This window comes from Monodelphis domestica, chromosome 2 (genome assembly GCF_027887165.1).
Source record: "Monodelphis domestica isolate mMonDom1 chromosome 2, mMonDom1.pri, whole genome shotgun sequence".
In the NCBI taxonomy this organism is placed as follows: domain Eukaryota; kingdom Metazoa; phylum Chordata; class Mammalia; order Didelphimorphia; family Didelphidae; genus Monodelphis; species Monodelphis domestica.
Genome location: NC_077228.1, coordinates 432658994 through 432674112, shown reverse-complemented (window position 1 = coordinate 432674112; position 15119 = coordinate 432658994). Strand labels below are relative to the sequence as shown.

Below are 15119 nucleotides of genomic sequence, written 5' to 3'. Positions count from 1 at the left end.
AATTGAGCTATTCAGTATTATTTTACTGACAAAAACTTCATAAAAAGAACTATTGTTGGAGCTCTCCAGATTTAGGATCCCAAGATTCATGAAGTTAAAACCTTTGTTTTTTTCTTTTTTGTATGAATGAATATTTCTTCCTTGGTTCAGCAGTCATTAGTACCAGAATCTTTCCTATTTGTGATGACACTATTTTGGAGTCAAATTTGACTGTTTACAGATATACTTAAGTAACACCAAGATAACTTATCAGTTCAGATAAAATTAAATTATATTTATAAATCAGAAAAAATAGGTACTTGGACTCATATAGACATCAATCAGCTGAGAGCTAGATTTGTTTTTATTCTTCAAACATAGATGTAAGCTAAAGATAGCTAACTATAAGAGATATGCTATAATTATTTATACATGTCACCCTCTGAATTGTCTGTCTTTAAATTAAAAATGCCTCGGAGGCCAGAGAGTCTTTTAATCATTCTCTCTGCCTTGCCTCTCTATTTTCAAGTTGATTTTTCACACAGTTGCCAAAGTATAAATTTAATCATGTCACTTCCCTGTTCAAGGAGTTCCTGTGACCACAAGGATAAAATGCAAACTCTTCTGTTAGGTATTCAAAACCCTCTACAATATGGCTTCATCCAACATTTCTAGCCTTATTATATGCTATTTCCTGGCTAAAGTTGGTAATTTATTGTTCCTCATTCACTACAACCCATCATAGACCTTGTTTCTTTATAGTCTATTTTCTAAGTCTATAATGTACTTCCTCGTTTTCTCTGCAATTTTAGTTCCCATTTCCCTTCATAGTTCAGTTTGGGGGCTTTCTCATCCCTGATCTAGTTGCTACTGTCCACCTAATTACTTTCTATATATTGGACATTTAGTATATCTTATATTATAAGATATATATATATATATATTATATTTTTTTGCTGTAGTTCAGTCATTTTTTAATTGGCTGAGTCTTTATGAATCAATTTGAGAATTTTTTGAGAAGACACTAGATTGGCTTGCCACTTCCTTCCCCAACTCATTTTACATATTAAGAATCTAAGGCAAAGAAGGTTAAGTGACTGGCCTAGGGTCCCACAGCTATGAAGTGTCTAAGGCCAGGAAGATGTCTTCTACACTGCAGTCCTGGCACTCTGTCTACTGCACCACCTAGTTACCATTCTCACATTTTATATGCTTCCTCTGATAGAATATAAGCTCTGTGAAGTTTTGTATTTGTCTTTATAGTTCCATGCCTAATGGAATTCATAAAACATAATAGGTGTTTATCAAATGCTTGTTGATTGATTGACTGAATCTTTGCATATCATTCAAATAAGTACAAAGCAGATATGTGTCTTTTTAAAACATTCTAAATGATAAAAGTTATTCATTGAGATATAATAAATGTTGATTTTTTGGCTATGCCAATTGGTTTTTAGAAACATTTACTTTAGTTTTAGATACACTGACAAAAGAAAATGGAAAAGAATAATTGTCCAACAATTATCTGACAATTAACTCATATGTGTAATTGGGGAGAATGTGCCAACTTTCCTCAGTAGAAAGATTTTTTTCTGAAAAATATCCATAATTATTTTAGTGATAGATACCTTCTGACTTTTTAAAAAAGTAAATTTCATTATAGTTGTTGCCAAGTAATTCCAAAATAATTCCATGCATCATGTAAGTAAACTATGAACTAAAGTTGAAATTAGTTCAGGCAAATGTTCACCCACAGAAAAAGTTTATAGAAAAAGAAAAGATTTTCTATTGAGTTTTTTCCCCCACATTCCATAATCTCTACCATCTTTACCAAATAATCTTTTAATGGAGGTTATGATCATATTTGAACGGATCCTATCTACCAAGTTGTGAAATGCATTGGAAAGTTTTAGTCTTTTTTCCCTAATAGTAAGCTTTAAAAAAAATTCTGAACATCAATTTCAGATTAAAAGAAACAATTCTGTATTCCTCATACAATTAAAAATAGACATTTTTATAAATATAAAGCTTTTTAAAAAATCTCATTTAGGTTGATAAAAGTTTCATCTAAAAAAATTCCTCATTAGTAATCTGATTGCCATAAAGTTTTAAAAAGATAATATAGCATTAAATGGCGCATATCTGAAAGGCAACATTCAGAAAAAAACAATTTCACTAAAATAATAAAAAGGCAAAAAGAAGTCTTATTTAAATTATCAAGTAGAGCTTAGCCAGAATGTCAAAATGAATTAAAAAAATAAAATTTAGACCTATATTTAGCTATTATTAATGGCACCACTCACTATTGGAAACAAAAATGAAAGATTTTTCCTCTATAAAATGTACAATTTTTATTCCAAAATATAAACTGCAATTTCACCATAACTGAACCTAACTATGGAACTCATTTAAAATAATTGACCCCATTGCCTGACAAAGGCCAGAGCATCAGCAGAAATTTGAAACAATTATATTTTCCAGCAGCTAGAGAGGTGTTTTTAAGGAGGACGGTCCAAAAAAATAGACCCCCTTAAATGACATAGATCCATATACTCTATGTACATACCCCAGGCCATTTAATATACTTTATCAATAAGCAAAAAAATAAAAGGAGATTTTGTACTCAGCAGTTCATATTGCTTAAATAAGAATAACTTCTTTGAAACAAAAGCCAAATTTTTTTTTATAAAGGATGGGATTTTCCTTTAATCAACTATTCCACCTTAAATACAAAGAAAAAAGAAATTGATAGAAATATATATTTAGTTTCTCTGAGATATAAATCAGATATAAACATTAACATAAGAATATCTTGTCCTCTAAGGCCATGTAGTTTTATTATAAAATTTATTCCTTTCTTGCTACAAAATATAGCTTTTATTGTTTTCTAGTCATAACAATAAAAAATGAAAGACAGTGATAACAATGAAAGTTCTGACATCCTATTTAGTAAATCTAGGACAGCTGCTGGAGCATTGGATACATACTGGGACTGGAGTCAGGAATATCTAAGTACAAATCTGACCTCATAAAATTGCTAGTTCTCTGACCCTCAAGTATCCTTAATTATAAATTGGAAATAATAATAGCACCTACCTCCCAGGGTTGTAGTGAGGAGTAAATGATACAGTATTTGTAAAACTTGCTTACCGTAGTTCCTGGCATACAGTAGCACTGTATAAATGCTTGTTTCCCTCCCTTCCTTCCAAGTATGAGACCTATATAGTAACCTTATTGACAAAAATAATTATAATGAGAAAAAGTCATAGGAAGTTGCTCTAGCATCTTCTTATGATTATTTTCCTATGATCTCTTTTTATATGCAAATCATTCTCTTTTTAACACAATTTTAAAACCACTAGATGACTTAAAGGTGTTTGGCAATGTGATTTCATGTCAAAATGAAGGGACTTTTCTCTTTCAAAAAAAAAGAAAAAATTTCTTTATGTTATGGAGGGAAGGGGATTTAAATAATATTTTTCCTATAATGAAATGGGACAAAACAAAAGAATCTTAAAAATATTAATTCATCACTTATGTTTAAAAAACAACAAAACAGCATTAAAGGGAATATACAATATTTCAACAGACCCATTCCTCTATTCTAAAAGCCTCATAATACAAAACTTACATAGTAGAACATGAACTTTTTGTGATACAAAGGCAATTTTTTGTACAAACCAAACACAGTGCATTAACTTCCAACATTACCAGCATGGCACTGCCCTGAACACTCTCTAATCATCTTGACTGCACTTCTCACTCAACTTTATTTAATTTATTGTTATTACCTCTTTTGAAAAAAAAAAGCAGAAATAACCTCCTATTTAAGAATCTGGGAATGCCTTTATAATAGACTCATAAGCTGGTGGAGGAGTTTGAGTTGAAAGACCAACACGAAGACTGTTGTTAGACCAATGAAAGTCAGGACGGCTCAAACTGTGGGTGGTATTGATGATTGGGGAGGTATTGGTGGAAGGAAGAGTCATTAGTTGACTATCAGTTTCTACAGGTAGTGGAGGACACTGTAAGAAAGGATGAAAGGTAGATGCCCGGAAGCTTGATTTCCTAGGAAAGGAATTGGCTTGTTCCAAAGAAGCTTGCCGCTGGAAAGTGAGACTGGCCAAGCTGAGGTTGCTGCGACGTTCACAGCCACTGTGACGATAAAATCCAGTCCTGTTGAGACTGTGGGAATAAGGTCTGGAACGACGGCTTGAACTCCATCTGGAGATAGGGGCACTAGCTCTTCGTCTGGACAGACAAACAAGCAGTGCCCAGATGATACCTCCAATAACAAGTCCAATGGCCATGGACACAGTGAAAGACATTATAAGATCATCTAAAAAAAAAAGAAAATGAAATGTCAAAGGAATTATTTAAACATTCAGCTAAAAAGGAGCATGATGAAAGATTGCATATTATTCAAATGAATATTGACTTAACCAGATTTTCTCAAGTAAATAGTGAATATTGACCAAAATAGTTCAAATAATTAAGACAAGATAATAAAAATATACCTATTAATAGTCCCCAATATATTATTGTTTGTGTTTAGATGCTGTGTAAGAACTTAAAAGTAAATATTTCACTCTGGACTTTGTCAAAGTACATAGCCCTAGGAGACCAAGGATTTTCAGAACTTCTTTCTTTAAGAGATAATTCCCAAATAGATCAAACCAAGGAGGAGGGAAAAGGAAGATCCGTTTAGGCGTAGTAAGCTGCACTAGATACTAAAAGTACTCAACTTGTAGTTGAAAAGGGCAGCTCCAAAGTAACAAATTTATACTCTTAAAATTTTGCTTAAAATAATAGTCCAATGGGACTCATTATTTTGATGCTCTGTAAGATACATAAATTATGTTAATATGGATACTCCTTCCACTAACTCATTTAATGAGACCTCCATATTTCATGAGTTGTGCCCAAGAAAAATGTCACTTCTTGGCTAAACTTCTAGATAGAAAAAAGTTGGTAATGAACTCTACAGATTTCCTCTGAGGATCAGTCTCATTTAGCCATTTAGGTAGTCTGGTTCTCAGAGAAAGGTCATAGAGCAGTGATGGTGAACTTTTTGAAGACAAAGTGCCAGACCCTGCCCCACCCACCCCACCAGGCCCAGAGCCCTCCTGCCACTGAGTACCCCATGTGCCCTTCTCCTCCCTTACCCCTCACAAGGGAAGAAAAAAGAGCTCCCATTGGGCTGCTGAGCAGAGGGATGGGTGAAGTGAAGAATGTCCTTAACAAGTGTAGAGAGGGGTAGGAGAGTGGTCCCAGTGCTCCACTTCCCTCCAGGTCTGCTGCCTGTGAGCCATGAAAAATTGTTATCAGGCAAAGTAGAGAGGAGTAGGGGAGCAGCTCTGCCTGAGCCCCTCTGCCTTTCTAGTAATGAACGGGGTGGGGGTTGGGGCTAGGTAGGGAGAGTGTGTGCCCACGGAGTGCTATATGTGCCATTTTTGGCACCCCTGCCATAGGTATGCCGTCACTGTCATAGGGTATCACTGACCCCTTTCCACTGGTAGAAATTATCTTTTGATTTTAACTCACAAAACTTACTTGTTATACAATTCATTTGGCATTTAGTCTGGCATTTAGTTAATCTTCTCAATTATATTATCTATTCTAATTTTCCATGACTTAGAATATCAACAAATTTAACAAGTATATTTGTAGACTACTTTCTTTTCCCACTTAACAATCCTCAGCATCCAAATACAAGATCATTGGACTGGATTCAGAAGACTGGGTTCAAGTGTTGGCTCATTAATATACAGGTTAGGGACCTTAGGTAAGTCACTAAATTGGTTCCATTAGAACTTAATTTTAGGTGAAGCAATGTTATGGGGCATTTATTTTATATTAACCATGTTATAAATGGATGACTTTCCAAATCATATTTCAAAGTATTCTCATTTTAAAATGAGGTTGCATTATTGCTTATTAACAATGTTATTACAAAACAACGTTTGTTGTTCTGCTAATGCTTTGATTATTATTCTAGTCACTGGTGCAACCAAAATGCTACCTAAGTTGGTGTATGACCTAGTAAATAAGATTTGATTATTCAAACTTACCAGTTTGCTTTATGTATAGTTTATATACTATATCATGTAATGATCAATAACATATAGGAAAAATATACATATGCACATACATATATTTTTTTCTTTATACAAGTGAGCTATTAACTAGAATTTAAGGTTGTGTGATAAAATGCAAAAGATACTGTACTTGGAATTAATTGTGACACTAGGCAAATAAGTAACAATTTGATTTCATCATATACTTTTAAAACATCATTTATATGTATATATATATATACATATATATAGCAAGTTGCTTCACATAAAATTGTTCTAATGGAACCAATTAAGTGACTTACCTAAGGTCACTAGCTTAATTATTATTATTATTAATAATGAGCCAACACTTGAACCCAAGTCTTCTGAATCCCAGTCCTATATATATATATATATATATATATATATATATATACATATATATATATATATATAAACCTTACCTTCCATCTGACAATCAATACTGTGTATTTGTTCCAAGGCTGAAAAGTGGTAAGGGCTAGGGAATGTGAGTTAAGGGACTTGCCCAGGGTCACACAGCTGGGAAGTGTCTGAGGCCAAATTTGAACCTAGGACCTCCTGTCTCTAGGTCTGGCCCTCAATTCTCTGAGCTACCCAGATGCCTCCTCATATATTTTTTAAAATGAGAATTTAGACTTAAGGTTCTACAAGATCTCATTTAGCTCTTCTTTTATATTCTATTTCCTGATAATATTTTTAATTTCCTTTGCTTCTCTGGGATCACACATTCTTAAAATCCCTCAATTAATTGTATGACTAAAAAGATGTGCTCTGCTATAGAAAATTATATACCTACATTTTCCACTTACTTTCTTATCATCTTAGCAAGGATACTCTGATATGTATATAGACTATTCTCATAAATATTTTTAAGGAAAGGACATTTAGATGCATTAATTGGTAATTATTAGTGAGTATTGGTCACTTTTTTTGGTAATCATATCAGCTATGATATTTTTCTAATTATTTTGGAAACTAGGTCTTTTTGAGATAATCTTTAAATGATCTTGAAATACCCTTAAAATTAATCTACTTTCAAATCAGATGTCTTGTATGTACACTTTGTGAGATCCAGTTGCATGTCCAAGTGTCATCATTTTAAGTGCCATTGTCATCCAGCAGATACTGAGGTGGTAGAATCCAAATGATCTTGATCACAGATGAAGAGAAAAATAGATCATTCATTTATTTACTTACATTTGCTTGTTTATTAATTTTTTGGTGGTTTGTTTATTTGGTTTAGATTTATGATTTCATTGGCATAGGTAGTTCTTCTATCAAAAACTCTTACTATATTCAGATAGGCAGATGAGAGACTCTTCTATAACTTATGGCCTGAGTACCTTGCCCATGGTTGCACAACTAGAAAGTGCCAGAGATCAGATCTGAAAGCAGGTCTTCTTTACAATAGTTTAAGCCATCCTCTTCCACCCCCACAATACTTTGTTGGTTTTTAAAAATATTTACATGTCAATATAATTTTAATAATACTCTTTTGACATTCTGGGATCCATGTTTTCTTCCTCCTGACTTTCCTCTTCTCCAAGATAACAGGAAATATGATATAGATTATACATGTATTATCATACAATATATGTTTTCATGTTCATCAGGTTGTGAAACAAGACATATATCACTTAAAATAGAGAAAAATAGTATGTTGCAATCTTAAGCAATTATTTTTAAGCAGACAGTATTCTAATCCTGGATCTTCTAGAGTTCTATTATTATTGATTATTTGATTGTTTAAGTGTTTATGTTTCAGTTTAATATATTTACATAGCTATGTCTGGACATGGGGTTTTATTGATGTAGGAAATCACTAGTGACTAAATTCTTTTTACCAATACAAATGGGCAACAATTCTTTTTTTTTTTTAAACCCTTACCTTCCGTCTTGGAGTCAATACTGTGGATTGGCTCCAAGGCAGAAGAGTGGTAAGGGTAGGCAATGGGGGTCAAGTGACTTGCCCAGGGTCACACAGCTAGGAAGTGGCTGAGGCCGGATTTGAACCTAGGACCTCTCATTTCTGGGCCTGGCTCTCAATCCACTGAGCTACCCAGCTGCCCCCATGGGCAACAATTCTATATTTTAAGAGTTGCCTAAGTCCCTTAAGAGAAGGACTGAGAGATAAATTAGCTATATAAATTAATACTCATATAAACTGTGTATCCAAAGCCTTGAACTCAATCAAGTCTTTCTAACTGAGGTGAGCTCTGTGATTTACTACAAGATGTTGCTTCATCAGTCTTCTTGTAACAGAAATAAAAATACTAATGAGTTCCAACAAATCACTCAAAAACAACTTACTGAGCACCCACAAAGTATAAGATGCTATGCTAGGTTTTGTGAATACCAAGGAATATGAGTTTATCTAGCTAGATGCGTAAATTTGTTTATATCAGAGGACAGTCAGAAGAGATTGAAGTAAGTTGATTCATATTAAAAATATTTTTAAAGTTCAACAGGTATTGCAAATTTCACATGTTTTTGAATTTTTTCAATGTATTCATTCATTTGCTTATTTTATTCCTTTTAGGGGGGACTTCAAAAATGCAATTTCCCTAATGAGATTGTTCTCTGGGAAGAAAAAGGGTAGGTATATTGGAAATGACTATGAAATAGGAAAAACAGAAGACACAAGTACAAAAACTTATTTAAAATTTAAAAATATATTTAGCCAGGAAAAAAATTAAGTTTTAGTGAAATCTAGGAATAAATATCCTGCCTCTCCTGTCATCTCCCAGAGGGAAAAAAAAAGTTGACTTTTGATATTCCAATCAAAGACTGACTAGGAATCTATCTTTCTTAAAAAGATTTAAAAAAAGGAATAAAGACATTTTTATCATTAAAAATAAAGTTAGTAATATATGATATCTACAATAAGAAATAATTTAGAAAGTTCATTATTGATCATCAAAATATAAAATTTAATTTAGAATAGTCCAATATGTAATTTATTATAAAAAGAACCATTATGTGATATAGAATTAATATAAAATAGGGGGAAATGTCATAGCTTTGAGTTTTAAAGGATAAATTGTTAAGAATAGTCTTAGACACTAACATCTGAATACCTCTGAATATTATCCCTATATGATGCCTCCCCCCCAAATTGTTAAAGAATATAGAACTTACTAGTCAATATCAAAAATACTTAAAATTGTTTGGTTGTTATGGTTGTTTTAAAGACAGGATGGCTTAAAATATAAATGTGTCTGGAAGCATTTTATTTCAGATGGTCTGCAAAGAATTACATGGCTCTAGGAGTAAAAATTAGGAGAGGTTTCCCTCTAGTGGCCAAATGCCTCTTACATACGAAGAAAGCAGGTTTTGAGAAAATTGTCTTCTTAGTAACTGTAATATTGAGAATTTTTAACAATTAATTTCTTTTGATTTTCACATAGCCAAAAATTTCCTTTCTTCTAGACTTTATTAGTAAAGCTAATAGCTACTTGGTTCAATATAGTGCCAGTCCTGAAGTTAAGAGGATTCCTCTTCCTTAGTCCAATCTGGCCTCAGACATTATTAGCCATGTGATCCTGAGAAAGTTATTTGACCCTATTTGCCTCAGTTTCCTCATATGTAAAATTAGTTGGAGAAAGAAAATGGCAAACCACTCCAATATCTTTGCCAAGAAAACCCCCAATTGGTCACAGAGAGTTGGACAATAATAGTTCTCAGTAGTCAGAAAGATCATTTGCATTTATATCACGATTTGCAGTGCATTCTAAATCATCAATGATTAAATTCAGCATTGTTTTAATGTCATGTATATGTTACTGGCTTCTTTTCAAAATGATCCACAACTCACTTTCAAATAATTGAAAGTTTAAGGTCTTTGTATTTTATTTCTTTTGATTTTTAAAATTCCAAAACCCTTTAATATTTGGGTTTTTTTTTTCCATTTTAGCATTATACTAAGTAAGGTGAGGAGAACATTGATCTTAGAAAGGATACTAAACCACAGAGGATGAAAGAGTTTGATGTGTTTAAAGCCATTATAGTAGGTTGATGTGAGACTTAGGACTAGAATCCAAGTCCTCTGATTACTTTTTATCTTAGGATATATTGCTTTCAAGCCCAGAGGAGGGTGGAATATCTAGAAGTCTGCCTGCTCACAAGATATATTGTGATTTGTCTCAGGTTAACCCTTATTTTACTGAGGTCATCAGTTTTTCTCCCACTTTGAGGTTGCCTAGGTAGTGGAATAAAAGAATCCCTGGATTGATGCTCCAAGAAGTATAATTCTAAATTATCTGTCTGACTTTCTCCATATTTAGTTTTGTGTTCCTTGTGATGTGTGTGTATGCCTTGGAAAGTCTTGAATATTAGGGCATATTACAATTACCTGAGCTCTTAAGGACAGTTTACCAAGGGACTTGGTGCCCATAACCTTGAGTCACAAAATCAAAGGACACGCATGCTCTTGATGGGATTTTATGTGCTATTTCTCACATATGTTAGACAATTTGCCAGACAACAGCAATCAGGAGTTGTTGGTCCTTTATATAAGGAGTTTACATAGTTAAGAGGTGAGCAGTGATGATAGCCACAGGAAGGGAAGATAAAGAATGTGATTCATCAATTGGCAATAAAATTTTAACAGTTACTGCTTTGAAAAAAAAAACAACCATAGTTCTATTCAAAGTTCTGGGTGAATAACAAATTGTAAAGACTTACATTTTCAACTTCTGAAAGAAAAGAGACAGACTTAGAGTACAGATGGAGATATTTTTTGACATCAAATGAAGAAGAATTAATTTTTCTTGACTGTTTATTTCTACAAGAATTTTGATTCGCATTCTTTTTCAGGGGAAAGGGAATGTGAAAGGGGAGAAAAAATGTTTTTTTTCATAAAAATTTTAACTTAAAAGACAATTTCTTCTCACTTTCATCATCACATGGTTTTGAAATATTTTGAACAATGTTTATCTACAATCTTCAAAATGTGTGGAGAACTAAATGGTGGATAAGCAAAATTAAAAGTTGTATATTCATATCTTGTTTACATCATTTACTCTGAGAAAGTCTGAGAAGGTAAATAAATTGTTGTCAGATACAGGAAAAACATTAATTGTTTTAAGTTTCAATATGTTATGTACCCTATCAAAAACATTTCAGATACTTTCTTTTTACCTTAACTACAGAATAAGGTTCACACTCTTCAACTAGATCTTCAAATTCACCCCCAACACACACACACACACACACACACACACACACACACACACACACACACACACACACATTATGACCCCAACCAAATCTAGAATTGGTATAAAGGGAATGGAAGCCTCAGGATTGAGATCTATCTATAAGGGAGATATACTCTCAGGAATGAGTGATTTTACCTTCTCCAATGGTTTTTAATAAAAGACTATAGTATTTTGTAGAAGAGTTTCCTATTAAGATGGTCCAAGAAAATAACCTTGGAGTTATTTTCTTTAGACTGATATAATATTCTGTAAAAATGAAACACTTTTTTCCAGCCTCATCAGCTTATCTTGATCTTTCTGTGTTTGCTCTTGTTTCTTCCGTGTTGAATGGTGTCCAAATGGAACTATGTCTGGTGAAACACCTCTTTAAAGAGTGAGATTGGACAAATGGGAAAAGAAACACAAATTTTCAATGAAGAAAATAACTGTCTAAAATTAGAATAAAAAATAAAAGCTAATGAAACCATAAGACATTAGGATGCAATAAAACAAAATAAAAAAAGAAGCAAATCTAAAAGTTCTCAATGGAAAAATGACCAACCTGGAAAATAGATTTAGGAGAGATAATCTAAGAATCATTGGAATTCTTGAATGCCACAATCAGAACAATAACCTTGATACCATAATCATCAGAGAAAACTGCCAACAATGTTGCACAAGAAGGAAAAATAGAAATTGAGAGAATCCATCAATCATCTCTTGAAAGAGACCACATAATAAAATACCCCAGGATTATTGAAGTAAAATTCCAAAACCACCTACCCAAGGATAAAGTACTATATGCTACTTGAAGAAAACAATTATCAACAAGCAATAATCAATATTATTGATAACTGAGCAGCTCCTACACTAAAGGCCTGGAAGACATAGAATATGATATTCCAAAAAGCAAAGGATCTAGGACTACAAACCAGAAGCATACACACAGCAAAACTGAACATAATACTTGGGAGGGAGGAAGGGATGGCATCTAATGAAATATAGAAATTTCAGACTTAAAAAAACAGAACTAGAAAGAAATTTTGATGAGCAAATTTGATACTCAAGAGAAACATAAAATGGTAAAGTGAAAACATAAGGGTTTTGACAAGGTTGAATTGAGTATATTCATATCTGGGAAGGTTATAAATGAAATAATTAAGACATATATGACACTTGAGAAAGGTAAGGTATTTAAAATATGCCAGATACCTCATGAACTTCAAGACCTTTATCACTATTAAAGCAATGAAATGGAACAAACATAGAAAGAAGGACGGAAGCTAAATAAAATGGGTTGACATCCAAAAAATGGGGGATAGGAAAGGACACATGGGGAGAAGAAAAAAAGAACAGAGAAGTAAGTAAATTACCTTTCAGTAAGAGGTACATAAACAACCAATACACTGGAAGAGATGATGTGGGTGTATGGCTACACTTGAACCTTACTCTCATTGGAACTAGCTCAAAGTGAGAATAACCCCCATACTCCAGTATAGAAACCCACCTGATCCTATAGGGAAGGAGGAGGGTAGACAGAATAAAGGTAGGGAGTAGGCAAAAAGGAGGATGAATGGGGGGGGGAGGTAGTCATTGAAAACAAAACATCTGTAAACAAAAAAGGCTAAAAGGAGATGGAAGAATAAACAGAGGCAAAATAAGATGGAGGTAAACACAAAATTAGTAATTGTAACTGTGAAAGTGGATGGAATGAACTCACCCATAAACCAAAAAAGAATAATAGTAGATTAAAACCCAAAATTACACAATATATTAAGAAACACCTTTAAAACAGAAATGCACAAAATAAAAGTAAGAAGCTGGATAAGAATTAACTATGCTTCAAGTAAAGTTGTTTTTTTTTAAAGCAGAAATAGCAATCATGATCTCATATAAAGCAAAACTAAAAATTGATCTAATCAAAAGATATAAGGAAGGAAATTATAACATCATAAAAGGCACCAAAGACAATGAAATGATATCAATATTAACCATATTAACAACTTCAGCAGTCACAGGATACAAAATAAACCTGAATAAATCATCTAAATTTCTATTTACTACCGACAAAGTTCAATAGCAAGAGATAGAAAAGGAAATTCCATCCAAGAATAACTAGACAATGTAAAATACTGGGGGGGGGGGGGAATATCTACTAAAGCAAATTCAGCAACTATATGAAAAATAACAAAACACTCTTTACACAAGTAAAGTCAGACCTAAACAAATGGAAAAACATTAATTGCTCATAAATAGTGAGCCATTATAAATAAAATGACAATCCTACCTAGTTAATTTATCTCTTCAGTGCCATATCAATCAAATTACCCAAAAAATTATTTCAAAGACTTAGAAAACATAGCAAACAAAGTTCATCTGGAAGAACAAAAGGTCAATATTAAAGTAATTAGTGAAAAAATATGAAGGAAGGTAGCCTGGCTGTACTACATATCAAACTATACCTTAAAGTGGTAATCATCAAAACAATATGATACTGGATAAGAAATTGAATGGTGGGTCAATGGAATAGATTAGGTAATCAACACAAAGCAGTTGATGTCTATGGTAGCTTAGGATTTGATAAACCCAAAGATGCAAGCTTTTAGGGAAAGAACTCACTATTTGACAAAAACTGGTGGGAAAACTGGAAAGCAGTATGGCAGAAATCAGGTATGGATGAACATTTTACACCATACACCAAGATTAAGTCAAAATGTACATTTGATCTAGAAATAAAAGGTGATGCATAAACAAATTAGAGGAACATGGCAAAGTTTACTTTATTGGACTTATGGATAAGGGAAAAAATTATGACCACATGAGACATAGAGAACATTACAAGATATGAAATGGATAATTTTGATTATATTAAATTAAAAATATTTTTTATAAATAAGACCAATGCAACCAGGATTAGAAAGGAAACAACATATTTGAGGGGAGGGCAAAATATAGAAAGCATTCCTGACAAAAGCTTCGTTTCTTAAATATACAGAGCACTGAGTGAAATTTATAAGAATATAAAGCATTTCCCAATCAAAAAATGACCAAAAGATATGAATATGCAGTTCTCAGAGGAAGAAATCAAAACTATCCATAGTCATATGAAAAAATGCTCCTAATCACTATTGATGAGAGAAATGCAAATTAAAATAATTCCAAGATACTACCTCAAACCCACCAAATTGGTTAACAGGACCATAAAAGGAAAATGATATATGTTGAAGAGGATTTGGGAAAATGGGGATACTAATACACTCTTTGGAACACTATGAATTGATAAAACCATTTTGGACAGCAATATGGAACCAGACTCAAACAACCACAAAACTATGGGTACCTTTTGATCCAACAATACCACTACTGGGTTTTTATTCCAAAGAGGTCAAAGATAAGAGGAAATTACATACCAGTACTAAATTATTTTTAGCAGCTCTTTTTGTAGTGGCAAAGAATTGGAAACTGAGGGAATGTCTATAACTTCGGGAATTGATATACAAGTTGTGGTATATGGCTGTAATAGAATACTATTGTGCCATAAGAAATGATGAACTGTCTGAGTTTAGAAGAACTTGAAAAGACATGAACTGATGCCAAGTGAAATGGGGAGAACCGGAAGAATATATTCAATAATAGAAATATATGATGATCCACTGTGAAAGACTAAACCATTATCAGCAAAGCAAGTTTCAAAGATAATCACAAGGGGCCAAAGAAGGAACAATTGGAATCTGAGTACAGATCAAAGCATACCATATTCCACTACATTTCCTTCATGAAATTTCTGTAGTATTGTGATATATGTCTTCTATAATGCCATGAGAAATATGGAAATATGTATTAC

The 15119-nt window shown here is 32.8% G+C and overlaps 1 protein-coding gene across 1 annotated transcript in view; it reads right to left on the bottom strand.

Annotated features, from left to right (window-relative positions):
- Nucleotides 1-320: 320 nt before the first annotated feature.
- The window catches only part of MYCT1 (MYC target 1), a 34170-nt gene continuing 19371 nt past the window's right edge, over nt 321-15119 (bottom strand). Inside the window, exon 2 of the mRNA XM_007484771.3 lies at nt 321-4318. Within this exon, the coding sequence (XP_007484833.1) occupies nt 3807-4318 (512 nt within the window). The 3' untranslated portion in view covers nt 321-3806. The remainder of the gene's footprint in view (nt 4319-15119) is intronic.